Source organism: Falco cherrug, chromosome 5 (genome assembly GCF_023634085.1).
Source record: "Falco cherrug isolate bFalChe1 chromosome 5, bFalChe1.pri, whole genome shotgun sequence".
NCBI classification, from domain to species: domain Eukaryota; kingdom Metazoa; phylum Chordata; class Aves; order Falconiformes; family Falconidae; genus Falco; species Falco cherrug.
In genome coordinates, this window is record NC_073701.1 from 71,792,803 (window position 1) to 71,808,802 (window position 16,000).

Genomic DNA, 16,000 nt, shown 5'->3' on the forward strand with positions numbered 1-16,000 from the left:
AAGTTTTGTGATGTGTAGAACTACTACTAGACTTTCAGTCAGTGAATTTCAATCACCTATTATTTTTGCAGACGCCTTTGGACCTTTCCTAGAAAAAGGGGAGGCTATTGTACCAAACTTAATGGCACTTGGATGAAGGCTATAAAAAGACACCCTTTACCTGCCCCCAACAGAATTGTTAAATCCAGGCCACAAACTGAAAATCACTGATAAGTGGAAGGATGAGATGAAGTGAGACCAAAGGGGTGAAACAGTCATTACAAGCCTTGCAGAGGAGAAAAGAGAATTCTGGGGTTCTGCTTGTATAAGGAGTAAGACAAAAAATAGCAATTAGAAACATGCATAGTAAGGCGAAATAATTTTTTAAATTTATGTTGTTAATCATCTATCCCAGATGCAGTGTGCAGTCAGGGGTTGCCTTGTGTGGTGTTCTGCTTCTTGATTGAAGCCTCTGCATACCTTCTAAATATTAAAAAATTCCTGCAGTGTCTTGTTGGCAAATAGCAGGTGTTTGAGTGACAGTTTAATTCTACATGTATCAAATTTAGAAATGTTCTCTGTAAAGCAGTTAATCTTAAGAAATGGCAGCATATCATTACAGAAAACTTGTTTCCTTAAATCATTATGGTTTTTCCTTTCATAACATACTCCAAAGTTCCTCATATTATTTCTGAACTCTGAAGGGCTTTGAGATGTCCACCTGAAAAAGCAGAAGATCTTTCTTGTTTACTGTTGACATAGATGACCTAAATTAAAGTACTAAGACCTGAGATGTAGCAGGCAACAGGGGAAAAGGTATTTTTCATACCTGTGTGTTTGGGCCTCATCTGGATTAAAACCTGAATGTACCAGTGCTTTAGTGCAGTAGTACAAGTACCTAATATATACAGTTAATTCATTTTAATAATAAAATGGAAAGATTGTAATATTTAACTTTTTCAGAAAAATGTAGGAAATATTTCATTTACCTGTTCTTGTACAGAATTACAAGACTAGCGAGCTTTGCCTCCTCAGAGTTGTGTATATTACATTTCTTGCACACAAAAGAGGAGGAGGTGGAGGAAGGGATTGATCTGGATAAACTGAAGAGAGCAAATGTTGCTGTGACAAAATCTGTCCTTCCCCAGCTCACACAGGTGAGCACTGTTAGAGACTAGGTTTTAAGATTAGTTTAAAAAAAGTTGCAACAACTAATTTACTTCCTGTTTAAAAATCCAAGACAAGAAACACCTTCTTGTTCTCCATCTGCTTAGTAGCCTAGGTTGGGGTTTTTTGGTTTTTGTTTTTTTTTTCTTTAACACTACCCAGAACAAGGGTGGTCGCTCTTCCCTGTGTCTGGAAAGCACCTGCCTTTCTTAAAAGTTGTTCACTGTCATAAATGAAAAAAATCCAATCTTCTATATAAAAATGTTATGAACCTGATGTGTTTCTTACGGTGAATAGTAATATGAAATTTGTCCTTTTGTTTTCTTTTTAATGATGCAATTTGCCAGAGCTTGCTGCTGGTGGCAGCCTTCAGTGAAATGGCTTGTTCCTTCAATGTGATCAAGCACACCCAGCTTTCTAAAAGCCTTATTTTTGCAACTCCAAGCAAGAACAGAAGAAAGCTAGCAAATTGGAGGACTAAATTGTGAATTTTATTTTGACACTAAAGGTGATTGTCATAGGACAGCAAGGCACGTGATGAGTTGTAAAGCTCTTTCTCCCTACTGCTTGTTTTGCTGTCTGTAGTTTGTTCCTGCCAAGACCAAGTTATCAGTCCCTCCTCTTTTGCTCAGTAGCTGTCTTGCAATAAAAGTTTTCTAGCATTCTGTGGTATTACAGTGTTAAAGGTGCAGAGGGCAGTGAAAGTGCTATTTATGCATAAAGATTTAAAATATACCTAGATTATTTTGAGTGTAAATCAAAATGTGATCTTGAGGAAGCTGTTTGGTGAACTTGTTGCCCAGGTAAAGCTACCTGTCAACTGTGCTGATGTGATTGAATTAACTGCTTGAAAATAAGCAACTTGGATCTTCTATTTTACATCTATAAAAAACCCGAATTAAAAGTTAAGTGTGAACAACAGTGACTCTTTGATGTAATTTGGAGACAATTGGAAGGTGTTAAAGGTCAGTACCACTAATTGCTTCAGAGCTGATGAAAGCACTTGGGGGAATTAGGGCTTCAAGTCCCTTATAGACTGGTATGAACAGCATGTCTGGCTAGTTGGGAGGCAGAATTGCTTGATGGCCTTCTATCAGCTCCTTCAGCATTACCCTGATCTGTATTGCTGTGAAGATGTCTCATCCCCACAGAGTGAGCAATCCATATAAAACCCAGTTGGGCTGGCAAGCCTGTGGAGCAGTCCAGGCTCCTGCTGCAATGGGGAGATCTCTAGTCTCTAGCTGCTGTGTTTGCTAGATGTAAGCAGGTTGTGGTGTTTCTTGCTGTGTTTTCCACTGTTGAAGAAAACTTGCAGACTGGACAAATGTCATTATAGCAGTTATAATGAGTACATTTAATCCCCCCCCCCCAATATAGGAGCTAGAAACAACTGTAAAAGAAAAGTAGCAGGAGTTATCTTGAGCAGCAAGAATGTGAACCTTGACCCTAACATGTTTATCCTCATGTTCTCATACTCCGATTTAGCTCTTTTTTTTACTTGTTAAGGAAGGAAAGTGAAACTTGAGAAGCTGTGTAACAGGGATTGTTTTCAATATCAACGTGGCTGTGAGCAGCCTCTTGGTATCTCAGACAAATTCTGCCATGGCTACAAATAAAGGCAGGCCGGTGGTAGAGGATAACAGCTTGATGAAGAAATACCCAGTAATGGAAAGCTTATTTTAAGCTGTTCACGGCTGTTAATCTTTATAACATGCTTGTGCAACTCAGGACTTCCCCAGTTTTACAAAATTGGAAATTAAATGTAGGGAGAATAAGGGAATCATGGTAGATGGCAGGAACAATCTTTTTGTGGTATGAGGTTAGGTGAGAGAATGACAGCTAAATAGTTGAATATGGTTAGTATAATGAAAAAATACAAATCCATTTTGAATGATAAATATTTAGTTATGATCCAAAAAGCACTTAGGTCTCCATTCCCTTCCTTGAGTTCATCCAAAGAACTTGCCCATCATCTTCAAGAAAAAGTTGTCACTTTTACCGAATGCTCCTTTTGGTTTGCATTCTTTTGCTTTAGGTAAGTTTTATAAAGGTACTATTTTAGTGTGGAGATCAGATTAAAACAAGACTGAAGCTTAACTTGTAACTTCTTATGTATAGAAAAAGCTATAATATAGCTTTTTCTTTCACATTTCTTGAAACTTACCTTACAGAGCAACTTTCTCTTAATTAATCTGCTATATGCAGCTTGAAGTTTTTAACTTATCCTGCTCCTTAAGAAATACATAAGGATTGTATATGTTAAACAATTTTAACCTAAAGCAGTGATTTTAATGTAATCACTGTAGTCAGGTAAGACTGTTTACTACACTCTAGCTGTGTGATGAATATTGTCTTTATACTTTGTTCTGCTTTTAATAGTTTTTCAGAATTGTCCGGTGTTGCTTGAACAGTTTGTTTGCCATGCCATGTCTGTGAGAGATGGTATGGAGAAAGTGAATGTGAGGCAGTTGTGTTTTATAACTCAGCATGGGTGGGAGGAAGAATGATACGTATTCATAGGCATATTCATAGGCATATTCATAGGATGTATTTGCTGATAATTACCAAGCATGAGATTTCAGGTGTGATGTAAAATTATCTGTGTAGAGATGATGACAGAAGGTTGAGGCAGTTTCCCCTGAAAAAGATCATTCTTGCCTTGCTTTCCAGCGTTCAGGTCCTGTACTTCTGGGAGGGGGCTGTTCTCATTGAAGATTGGCATAGTGGATTGCTTCCTGCATTGATAAGGCACCTCAGTGCTATTTTAGGTGTTCTTTGAGGTGCTGCTTTGCTGTTTCTGAGAGGATCCAAGGTATGAAGAAATCCTGACCAAAGAAGATAATGTATTTCAAGAAAATTGTAAAAGCCTCTTCATTTCCAGAAAGGAGAGGTAGTCATTGGCCAGAAGCTGATGTTGGAAGCTGAGGCTTGGCCTCTGTTTAGCTGCTTGCCTACTGAGTTAATAAAAGCTCCCCTTTCCTTCTCAGCCCTATATTGAGGTAGGAAAACGAAAAATGCATCAGTGTGCCTGGAAACCAAAGCCCCACTTTCTGAACTGATGCAAAGAAGTGGTTGTTTCAAAGTAGTGTAAACAAACACTTTGCAAAATGATAGTTGGGGAATTCTTGACAGTACGTAAAGATGCTTTCAACACTGAAGATGCATTCTTGAAGCAGTGTTAAAGGTTACATTAAAAGTCTGCCCCAAACTTTTATATAATGACAACTTGTGGGGGAAAAAATGGGCATTCTTCATTTGAGAAACTTTTCCCTCTTGCATAGCTTCAGAATGGAAAGCTCTTTCAAAATACAAACTTCTGTACTTCAATTAATGTCAGAATAGGCTCTTTCATCATCGAGATCTAAGGAAAAGCAGTTTGTTGAAATACAGCAGTTAGAAGGATTTTGTTCCTAATAAAAATACTTAGAAAGTCCAATTCCTATCATCCCTTTAGCACTCTGTGTTAGGTAGCTGCTTCTAACACTCCTGTATTTGGCCTTGTTACTTACTGTTGTGTCCCTGAAACTCTCAGCACATTGGAGTTTCATTTTAGTATACTCTAATGTTTTTCTTGACATAAATAACTGTAAATACATGTAAGAAGGTTTATGAAGGGCAGTAGTATCTGCTAATTGACCGTAAATGATTTGGTATATGTTGATATAGCAGACTTAGAAACCTTAGAGAAATGTTTCTCCATACTGCTTTGTGATGTCTCGTAGTGTTCAGTCTGTTGTCTCCTGACTTCTCTGGGTTTTATGGAAAGTATCAGTCAATCATTGCTTGAGATCTGAAGCCCAGTGTCGTCTTCACTTAGGGATGAAGGTCAAATAGTTTAGCAGTTACAGTTAGAGAGGGATAGAAGTAGGAGGACAGGATGGTGACAGAGATTCAGTATCTGTTGACGAAGCAGTTACTGTGTTTCTGTTTTGTCAACTATTACTTGTGCCAGGAAGGTGTATGGGAGGTTAGTGATTATCAGGGAAAGGCAGCAGGAGAAATGACGCAACTGTATGAATATACTATATCGATTTTTTGATCAGAAATGTCAATAACAGATCTCGTTAGAATCTGCTAGAGCTGTACAGCAAGCCTTGCCTTGAGTGGGGACCTAATTAAAAGTGAATACATTTTGAGTCCTCTTAGCAGACTTAATGCTTCTTAGTTGTTTTGTATCTGAAGACCTGAAACTATCCATGAGATGACACCACATCAGTAAGGTATAAGGCCAAAAAAGCAAAAAAAGTGTGTTTTCTTTGGAGAAGAGAGACATTTATCAGCTTTTCTACAGATGTACATTTTAAAGTAAGTGCACTTGGCTAAACTGGTCTTTCAGATCTGAGCACCACAACGCACTCTAAGATACTGCAGAAGCATGGGAAGAAAGCTCAAAGCTGCTGGAGGGATGGCTAGTTGTGCTTACCTCCTCTGTAGGGCTCCCTCCCCTTTGCTGCTGTACACATGTAGGTGGCTTGGATGTAGTAGCTTGTTGGATGTTGAACATGGTCATGATACTCTTATTGGTAGGTTTTTGGGGATACCAAGAGGCCATTGACGGCCTACTATTCTGAGGACTGGCACCTCCTCAACAAGAATGAAGAACTGAATGCAGAAAGCAGTTTACACTTAAAGAACAAAAAGACCAAGCTGAGCTCTGTAAGAAGATTCAGCAATTCTGCAAGAGGAAACCATGCAGACTGCAAGATTATTCAGCATAGACAGGATGTTTCTTCTCCTCCTCTGACCAGCATGTAGTGCCTTAGTTACTGGGGAAGAGGCACGGGTCCTGGAGAGGGCCTCTTCTGTTTCTGTCCTCATTCAGTTATAGCTGCGCACCATCAGCTTTGATAAGGACCAAGCTGCTTGTGGTGGACAGAGTATGCTTCACTTCCTAACCTTTTATTACCTACACGGGTCTGTTCAATGCTACTATTTGCAAAGCTTTTGCACTAGGGAGTAAAATGTGCCTTTCTGCTTCTGCGAGCCCTCCCATTCATGCTGTGTGAAAAGGCCTGAGAGAGCACTGCTTTGTTAGGTTATTCAGAAGTTGCATTAAGCACCCCCACCAGAGCCTAAAACTAGAGATCAGAACTCTGTTTAAAGCTTAATATTGGGAAATGGTTAAAGCTGGCAGTTAGCATCCATTTCTCTGTGCTCTCTTGTCCTGGAAATCTGCAAATTTTTTATTTTTTGCCATCAGATGCCTAAGATGCCCCTGACTCGATTTCCTGGGTTTGTTTTTTTATTGGGGCGTACAATGCCATAAATTGCTAGAGAAAATAGGATACTCTTTCATATTCCTGTGTCTTCCTCCCATTTCTTCTTCTGTACAGTTACCTTGTATTCCTTGACTTTATTAGTGATTGCTAGTGTTTAATATTTTAGTATTTAGAAGTTCCTCAAGTTTAATTAGGTGTCTTGAAGACAGCATAAACAGGAAACAGCACTGAATCTTTGTAAGTCATGTATTGCAAGAAGAAATTGTATTTACCGTTTATTGGGTGCATAATACTCAGCAAGTCTCTAGCTGGTTTTGGTCTTTCTCAGCTCATTTCCTGTTATTCAGGGGAGACATGGAGAAGGCTGAGGTACTCAAGTTTTTTTTCTGCCTCAGTTTGCAATGGTAATCACTCCTCCTGCATCTCTCAAGCCCCTGAACCTCAAGGCAGTCCCTCCCATCACAAGTGAAGATCAGGTTCAAGGTGACCCGAGGAAGCTGAACATACACAAGTTTGTGGGACCTGGTGCAGTTCATCCCTGGGTCTTCAGGGAATTGGCTGATGTAGTTGCCAAGCCACTTTCAATCATACTTGAAAAGTGGTGTCAGTCAGGTGAAGTCCCCAGTGACTAGAAAAAGGGAGACATCACACTCATTTTTAAAAGGGGTAAAAAGGAACTGCCAACCAGTCAGCCTCACCTCCGTGCCTGATAAGATGACCAAATGGATCCTCCTGGAAGACATTGAAACATATGGAAGACAGGGAGGTGATTTGAGACAGCCAACATAACTTCACCAAGGTCAAATTGTGTCTAACTAATCTAGTAGCCTTCTATAATGAAGTGACTGCATCAGTGGACAAGGGAAGAGCTACAGATGTCGTCTACCTAGACTTCTGTAAGGCCTTTGTTATGGTCCCTGACAACATTCTGGCCAGCTAATTGAAGAGATGCAGGTTGTGGATGGACTGTTAGATGGGTAAGAAGTTGACTGGATGGTCATGTCCAGAGAGTTACAGTCAGTGGCTCAGTGTCCAAGTGGAAACCTGTAACAAGCGGTGTCCCTCAGGGGTCCATACTGGGACTGATAATATTTAATATCTTCATCACTGACAGTGGGATTGAGTACACCCTCAGCACGTTTGCAGATGACATTAAGCAGAGTTAATGGAGTTGATTTGCTAAAGGAAAGGGATGTCATTGAGAGGGACCTTTACAGGCTTCAGGAGTGGTCCCATGTGAACATCATGAAGTTCAGCAAGGCCAGGTGCAAGGTCCTGCACCTGGGTTGGGGCAACCCCAGTATCATTACAGAGTGGGGGATGAATGGATTGAGAGCAGAAGTGTAGAGGGGGACTGGGGAGTACTGGCGGATGAAAAATTGGACGGGAGTCAGCAGTGTACTCTGGCAGCCCAGAAAACCAACTATACCCTGGGCTGCATCAAAAGTAGTGTGGCCAGCAGGCTGAGGGAGGTGATACTCCCCCTCTGGTGATGAGACCCCACCTGCAGTACTACATCCAGCTCTGTGGTCCCCATTACAAGACAGACATGGGCCTGTTAGAGCAAGTCCAGAGGAGGCCACAAAGGTGATCAGAGGACTGGAGCATCTCTCCTAGGAAGACAGGCTTCTAGGAGAAGTTGGGGTTCTTCAGCCTGAAGAGAAGGCTCCAGGAAGACCTCATTGTGGCCTTTCGATATATAAAGGGGGCTTTTATGAGCCTCTTATGCCTCTTATGAGAGAGGCTTTTTACCAGGGCCTGTAGTGACAAGACGAGGGGCAGTGGTTTTAAACTGAAAGAGGGCAGGTCTATGTTGTACGTAGGAAATTCTTTACTGTGAGGGTGGTGAGGCACTGGCACAGGCTGCCCAGAGAAGCTGTGGCTGCCCCATCCCTGGAAGCATTCAAAGCTAGGCTGTATGGGGCTTGGAGCAACCTGGTCTAGTGGAAGGTGCCCCTGGAGTTTAGACCAGATGATCTTTAAAAGTCCTTTCCAACCCAAACCATTCTGTGACTATGAATTTGTTAGTGCTAGGAGCTGCTTATTCAGGCTTTGTTGTACTTCTCAGCTGCCACAGGCACTGTAGTTCAGACCCCATACATGCATACTGTTTCTCTTGTGTCTGACTTCTGGCCTTCCAGGACCGTTCATCTGGCTCCTGTAGGTTGTGACTCATTCTGTTGGTTCGTTAGGTGGGGTAAGTGTCTCTGTGGGGTTTTTGTGTATGGTACTTTTCTACTTTCAAGCTTGTGGAGATGTTAGGTGGATTACAAAACCTCACTTGGTTGCCTGGACACTTGCTTTGTCCTAACTGTTGGTTTCAATATGCCCTGAACAATCATTTCCAGATCTTACTTGCTGCAATTTACTGAGTAGCCTGTAAGAGCACTGTAGCTAAAAGAGATTTTTTTGACTGGAGTGAGGGTGAAGAAGAGTCTCATGTTGTTGCATGTGCTTTGGGCAGCATGATGGGAGAGGCCCTACTGCAGGGTGGCATCCCCTTCCCAGCTGTACCCAGTCCCAGCATGCTGGGAATTGCATCAGTGTCTTCCAGAAGCCCAGCTCTGCCAGCGAGGACTGGGAGAGGCTGAAACTCCTCAGCAATTCTTCTCAACCTTTGTTTTAAGAAGGTTGGAAAGAGGATCTGCCTGCTCTGTGCTGAGAGAAGAGCTGTCTTGCTTTCCTAAGGACCAGTTTATCAGTGTCTCCTATAGATTAGACTATAGGTTTTCCTATAGATGTATTAAAAGTTTGGAAAAACTATAGAATTGACAGATTTATAGTGGGTTTAAATTTGAAGAGTGAGATTTACGTGTGTATTCCACATATATGTATGGAATATATATGTATTTGGGTTAACTGTGCACCCAAACATTCTTAATTTAAGACCTTTTATGCCAGCTTTTCACTCAGTGAATTTGTAACTAAGCATAGTTAGTTAAAAATATCTGAAGAACAGTTTGTAATGAACACACTATACAGCCAAACAGCATTACTGTCACAGCAGTGTCATGTAGGTTGAACATTCAGATGTCTGTTCCCAACTCGGAAATTCAGTTTCTTGAGTGCATTTTCAGTAGCTGAATGGACAGATGCAGAAGCTCTTGCTTGTGGCTGTAATGTAATTTAAAAGTTAACCTTTTAAATTTATTTTAATATATTGTTGATTTAAACAGCTCAAATTAGAAAATGCTTTTCTCTCTGCCACCTCTCCCGCTATTTTTTGAGGGGAGAAACTAGTTCTCAAAAGATTGGAATCAACCTAAACTTAAGTGAATGGCAGTTTGGAAGATTGTTAGGAAATGGCAGTGGATAGGCATGGTGGAGATCTGGGTAAGCTTTTGTTTTGGACAGCTTACCTGCACTTTTGCCCTCAGAAACTGAGCTTGGACTGTCACAAATAAACCCTATAGCCTTGATATTCATAGGTAGCTTTACAAGAAACATGATGCTCAAGGTTTGGCTAGAAGTGGCTGATGCCTTATGTTTAAAAGGAACTTGATAAGTATAAAGGGGTCTTCTGGACGTGATGTTTGATCAGGATCTCAGTTCTGTTTCTGCTGGGATTGGGACCATGTACTTCTCCATAATGTGTATGTGAGCTCTGTCTCAACGTGCTGGAAGTCCAAAGCCAGCAAGTATGTGGGGTGTACAGGAAGACTGCAGGAAGACAAAGGTGTAAGGAGACTGTACTTTGGATGGCCTGATAGTTCATAGTTTAAATGTTCCCTTCATTATCTAGTATTGCAACACCACCACATTCAAACAGGGCTTCATCCCATCAGCAGCTCTGTGTCACAAGAGGCAAACATGCAATGGTTTTCTTGATTTCTGCTAAATCTCTGTGATAGAGACATTAAAAGAAAGAATTATGTTGACATGGAAAAAAGCTCTCTGAAATTGAAGTTATCTGTGACAAATTTTGAAGCACTGAGTGGAGCTCTAATTTGTTACCAAATATCTTGTGTAACGGAGCTATTCCAAGAAAAAATAGCCTGAATTTCATAAGGTAATCCTTCTTTTAGAGATCCTTAGACACTTACATGCGCAAGTGAAGAATCCTTGAACTGAGGTAGGACAGAAAATGCATGTCAATAATTTAATTGGTAAAAATGAAAAATCAGTGTTCCTTTTAATATGTTTCATTTGGTAGTTCCTATAAGCTCTTCAGTTGGTGGTTCAGTATGAAAGCTGCGCTGCAATGTTGTAATTAAAAAATTTGGGTCTTCAGCCTTTTAAATTGCCCTGCTGTGGTAACTAGAAAGCTGTGTCTCGCTTCTTCAGTAAACCTTCCTGGAGGAAAAACTGTTGTTTTCTGTTTGTTTTTTTAAAAGGATAATTTCAAAATTCTGTCTTGGATATAGTTATGTAAGCAGTGGAACCGGCAAAAGATCAGGCGTGGTAACGTTTTTGGTTGCTGGAAAAAGCAAAATGAATGGTTGGAGCAAGTGTTCCTGCTGCTGCGGAAATAGCAATGTGGGTTAGGTTAAAAAAAGCACTGTGATCCTGTTGTATAAAATCACATGCTTATATACAGATAATCTGGGAATGTAGCACACTGACATCTCTCATCCAGTGTACTTCATTTTGTCAAATGTGTTTTAGCTTAATGATATTATTGCAGAGAATGTTTATCTTGCTTGAGCTGTGCTTATTGCCTTTGTCAATGGGCAATAACAGTTACTCTCATTATCTTTCACATTGATGATTGTTTATTTCTTGAAACAGTCTTTGATCCCTAAAGCCTGCAACATGGTGCCATTTCTTTGTGGTCCCTCATTGCACTTGATCTTCTGTGTAACATACAGACCTGGGAGTCGACCATCTCTTCCTGCACAGGGCTCCTTCCTCTTTTCCTTTTGTTAGACCTCTGTATGTGTAGCAGAGCCGTGGGGTTTCAGTGAGGATGAGACAGTGTCTGGGGAAGAACTTAGTTTGAAACACTGTATGGGAGCCAGAAATGAAAGGCAGTACACAGATTCTCAGATAGTTAAATGACTCTAGCTGCTTTTTGAAGTACAAACATCTCCTGATGAGGAAGTGAAGCTATCTTGTACTCTCTGAAGATACTGCAAGTGTTACAGGGGAAGAATGAAGATTACTCCTTATTTGCTCCCTGTAGGGAACAGTAAAAGATGCAACGTTGAGAAATAAAACCAAGAGCAGTAATTTAAATTGTGCCAAACTAATCTGAGCTCTTTCTTTGGCAACAGATACTCTAGATAAAAGAAATTCAGTAAATCTTGTTTCTCTGTGGAGATCATTAAGATACTTAGCACAAAAGCTGGAACAGGATTGTGAAAGGTTGTGGCTTGTTGAGGAATTGTGGTGAATTAGCTGATCCTGAGGTGAGATAGATGTTAAAGGGCAAAATTGCAAGAGAAAATCTACTAAGCAAGAGGAAGACCACTGGAAGAGTTTCTTAGGGGTAGTCTGAACACTCTCTTGTCTTGATATAATTGATAGCTATTCTAAAAGCTGAAGTGTATTAGGGAAGCTAACTGGAAAATAATTACTAGAGCTCACATACAGAAAAGTCAAGCTAACAAAGAGGTAAGAAAGCATTAGGGGTAGGAGTAGGGATGAAAATGAGTAATACCAAGTGCAATGCTTTATATTTAGCAAAAACTGAAGGAGAATATTCTTCCTAACCTATATGGCAGTAGTAAAACCTCATCTGAAATGCAGTGTATTATTCTGGGGACACGCTGAAGACTCCTGCAAACTGCAGCAGATACAGAGAGGGGACATAGGATGATCTGAACCACTGTGAGCAGGGTTGGGGGAACGCTGCTCAGGCAGAGGGTCCCTGAGGCACTCTCAGGGAGACTTGGAGGGGACAAAAAATGCAGCTGGGGCAGGGTTTGATCTCTGCTTGTGGAAAGTAACTCACTGTGTGTCTGTGGGACTAGGCTCCAGCTCAGGTTGGTCTTTGTCATTTTTTGTTAAATGCAGTGTCTTTCTTTTAGCACTTCTGCAAATAACTGTTTGAAAATCTTTTGTATTTACTTGGGATTATGTAAAATGTCCACATGAAACTTCCTGTGAGGGAAGGGGATGGCAAGGAGGGTTTCCGTTTGGCAAGTATTTACAAGGACTTGAGATCCAGAACGTGTAGGAAAAGAAGGCTGTTCCTTCTATTTCTGGATTTATAGTAGCGTTTTGGCATTTCTGTTATTGGTAAACACCTGTAAGTCCCAATCCCAAGATGCAGTAAAATGTGCAGACCTACGCTGGTTGAAAGGTGGCTGCGGGGAGATGAAGTACTGTCTGTTTTAGGATGGTCAAGAATAGAATTTAGGCATTATTTTACAGACCAGATTTTAGCTGCCCAGCCGTACACCCTTTAGATAGTATAAATTACTAGTCTCTAAACCATACTTTTTTTTCCCCCAGTAAGGTGATAGTTCAGAATTTTGGAGCTTCCTACAAATGCAGTCCTGATACAGATGCTCTGTATGTTCCTGACAGCATGGAGGTTAATGGTCCTGCTGACACCCTGCTCTGGAGTTGCAGGGCTTACAGTTGCAGATCACACACACACACCCCTGCTCCCCCTCAAAAGACCACTTGCAGTTTTATACTTCTATGACGTCTATAAGATTAATAGTATTCTAGGATTTCATAAGGTTTATATTTGTTAGCAGTTCAACTCTAGGTTTGCTGATGTTATTGCGCATAGTGCTCAGTAGTGTTTTTTTAATACTTTCCAATTATGGTCTATATTTATCTCTAGCTGTTATATATACATTGGAGGCATTTCTTCCACTTAAACAAATCGATTGTTGCAATTATGGCTGATGAGCATGACTCTGAAATACAAGTAATGCAAAAAAATCCCAAACCCTTTAATGCAAATTTTTACAGTGCAGTAGCGTGGTTTCCCTGTCTGTGACCAGCCTTGACTCTAATCCAGCAAAGCATTTCTGTGTATGCACATCATCTTTGATTTTCATTTCAAGCTACTTGCAGTTAAAGTTAATTCATGCATATATTGTGTCCATTGTTGATATCGTACAGCTGTAAGCAAAGTAGTACTAGTTTTCTGGTGCAAAAAGTTGTTAATTTTGCTCATAGAATTTAACTGATTTTTACAAGCTGTCCAGCAGCTATGTTAAGGTATTCTGCTCAGAATTATAAAGCAGGAATAAATAGCGAAGATGGAATATTAACTCGTATTCTTTTGCATTATAGCTAGTTGTGTCCCATCAACATGTTCTGGAAGTTTGATTTGAACACAACATCACATGTGGACAAGCTGCTGGATAAAGAAGATGTGACACTTCACGAGCTGATGGATGAAGATGACATCTTACAGGAGTGTAAGGCTCAGAACCGCAAGCTGCTGGACTTCCTTTGCCAGCAGCACTGCATGGAGGAGCTGGTCAACCTCATCACGCATGAGCCCCCTGTGGATATGGATGAGAAGGTCCGCTTCAAGTAGGTATTAGTTTTCTGTCCTATATGAATAAAACTGAATGAGAGACCTTGATGTTGGAAAAACACTGGTGCAAGATGGGTATAACCTTTTCAGTTCTGGGAGAAGAGCTTTTGAGTACTATAAAATATTTCACAGCATTTTGTTAATTGTAGTGAATTTTCAGAAGTTTCTTTGTTTTAATGGTTTAACATTGAGTTTATCAAAAAACCAAATCTCTTGCTGTTTGTTCAAAACTTCGCAAGTAAAATAATTGGTATCTCAAAAGTACCTTTAGTATGTTTTTATCAAAATGGCAAGCAAAGAGCATTCTGCTCCAAGTTAGAAATTTCTGAACTTGAGAGTGGTTTTCAGTAGTCAAGCCCACAAAAGAAAGTGAGCTGTACAGTGAATAAAAGATGTAATATTTTCAATGTGCTGCATATGCAAAACCTGTGGATTTCAGTGATCATATAGTTAGGGAGAGGGCCTAACTCTGTAAAGAGCCTATTTCTTATGGTGGTGAACTCGTCACATGTGTTTGGTTCTCACAGCAGGTTGTGTTTATACATTTTTCATTAAATGTATACTTGAAAATATTTACATTTTGGATTTGGGAAGTTTGTTTTTCTTAAGTTTATGTAAAAACAAGAGGCTTCTCTTTGTATAAATAAATAAATAGAAACAGACAAGTTTGTCACTGTGGGAATGGTTTGGTGCTGGTTATTGCTGCTGTTGCTTGAAATCCACAGAAGAAGTTGATTTATTGTTTAGGTTTATTACTAGGTGAGATAGTGGATCAGCTCTGTTAGGTGACACTTTCATGGTGAGTGAATGCCATGAATTATGTTATATAGAATATTATATGGCTGCATTTGTAAGGCTTCTGCTGCGAAAGGTGAATTACTAGAAGGAACCAGAAGTGTTAGCTTTATCCTCTTGTCCTACAGATGCAAATTTTGTACAGATACTCTTAAACCAGGGATGTGGTGCACAACAGCCTTTCGACTTTTTGCATTTCCTGTATCAGATTCACGTGTTACAGCAGAATAACTGGCTTTTCATGGGCCGGCTGGCTCTGTGCTTCCTGCAGCCCTTTGTTCGTATTGTTTGCACAGCTAATCAGAGATGAACTCAAACCCCGAAGGTCTGATTGAAGAGATGGGTGATGCTTTCCCTTGTGCTAAGAGTTAAAGAGCAGAGGAAATGCTGAACAACATTAAACTTGCAGTCCTTTGCTGGAATCTGGGTGTACGTTGTTCAGGAGAGAGTGAGGAATTCCAGAACCATGCCAGTACTAGTTCATACATTGCCCACGTCACTGCAGAATACCCTACTACTTCAGTTAACCACACTGTATTTTTAAGTCCTGTTCTTTTGAGATTATTTTTTTTTTTTTGGTGGCTGCTATCAGAAGGTGGTTTATGTCTCTGATCCTATGTGCTGAAGGGTGGAAGTGAAAACCTTTTCCTATTGCAAACCAAACAGATTAAGGGAAGGTGGGGACAAACACAGATATCTGAAGAAGAAAACCCTTAATGCAAACCAGAATGAAGAGGGAAGCTCAGTAGGAGAGCGTTTACTCCCAGGCATCCTTGAATTTCTGGGCAGGATTATATGCCTTTTCATCAGCTTTTGAAGGTAGCATATGATTAGGCAGCTTGAGGCCCGGGGTTGATTGAGGACAACACATGGACAAAAGTAGACAGTGGTGGGGAGAGGCCAACCTCCAGTGTTGCTGTCCCCCTATGCTGGCAAGGTAAAAGAAAATCTTGTGTTGGCAAGGCTTTAAGTTAGCAGTCTTGTTCACCAATCTCTTCATCAGATGATGGCATTGTATCTTCTTCCTCTTCCAAGGGCAGCCCATAAGGTGCTTGCTTGAAAAGCCAGTTTAGTGTGGTGGGAAGTGTGGTTCTGCACTATGGACAGATAAGAGAGTCTTTGATGGCAACAAGAACTGCATAGTGACCTGCTTGCCAGGATAAGCAGAGCTGATCCTTATGAAGTTGGTTTTTTTGGAAATACTACCAGTACCATAGATAGACTGGGCAGAGAAGCATTTTCAAAGTGTGGTGAGGTACTGGAGAGGGAAAGAGGGTTTCAGCTTATTAGAAACTGGGGACACTTTTGGAATAAATAAAGGCTAAGCAGGAAGAATGGACTCTGTCTAAATCTAAATGGAATCCAATTTTTGGCTCTTAAGAAAAGATTATGAAAG

General features: G+C 40.5%; 1 protein-coding gene across 2 annotated transcripts in view; it reads left to right on the forward strand.

Moving 5' to 3' along the window:
- Window positions 1-16,000, forward strand: part of PPP6R2 (protein phosphatase 6 regulatory subunit 2) — a 106,937-nt gene that overhangs the window by 34,256 nt on the left and 56,681 nt on the right. For both annotated transcript variants that reach the window (XM_055711561.1, XM_055711559.1), the window contains one exon: window positions 13,560-13,805. In XM_055711561.1, the coding sequence (XP_055567536.1) occupies window positions 13,579-13,805 (227 nt within the window). In that variant the 5' untranslated portion in view covers window positions 13,560-13,578. The remainder of the gene's footprint in view (window positions 1-13,559; window positions 13,806-16,000) is intronic.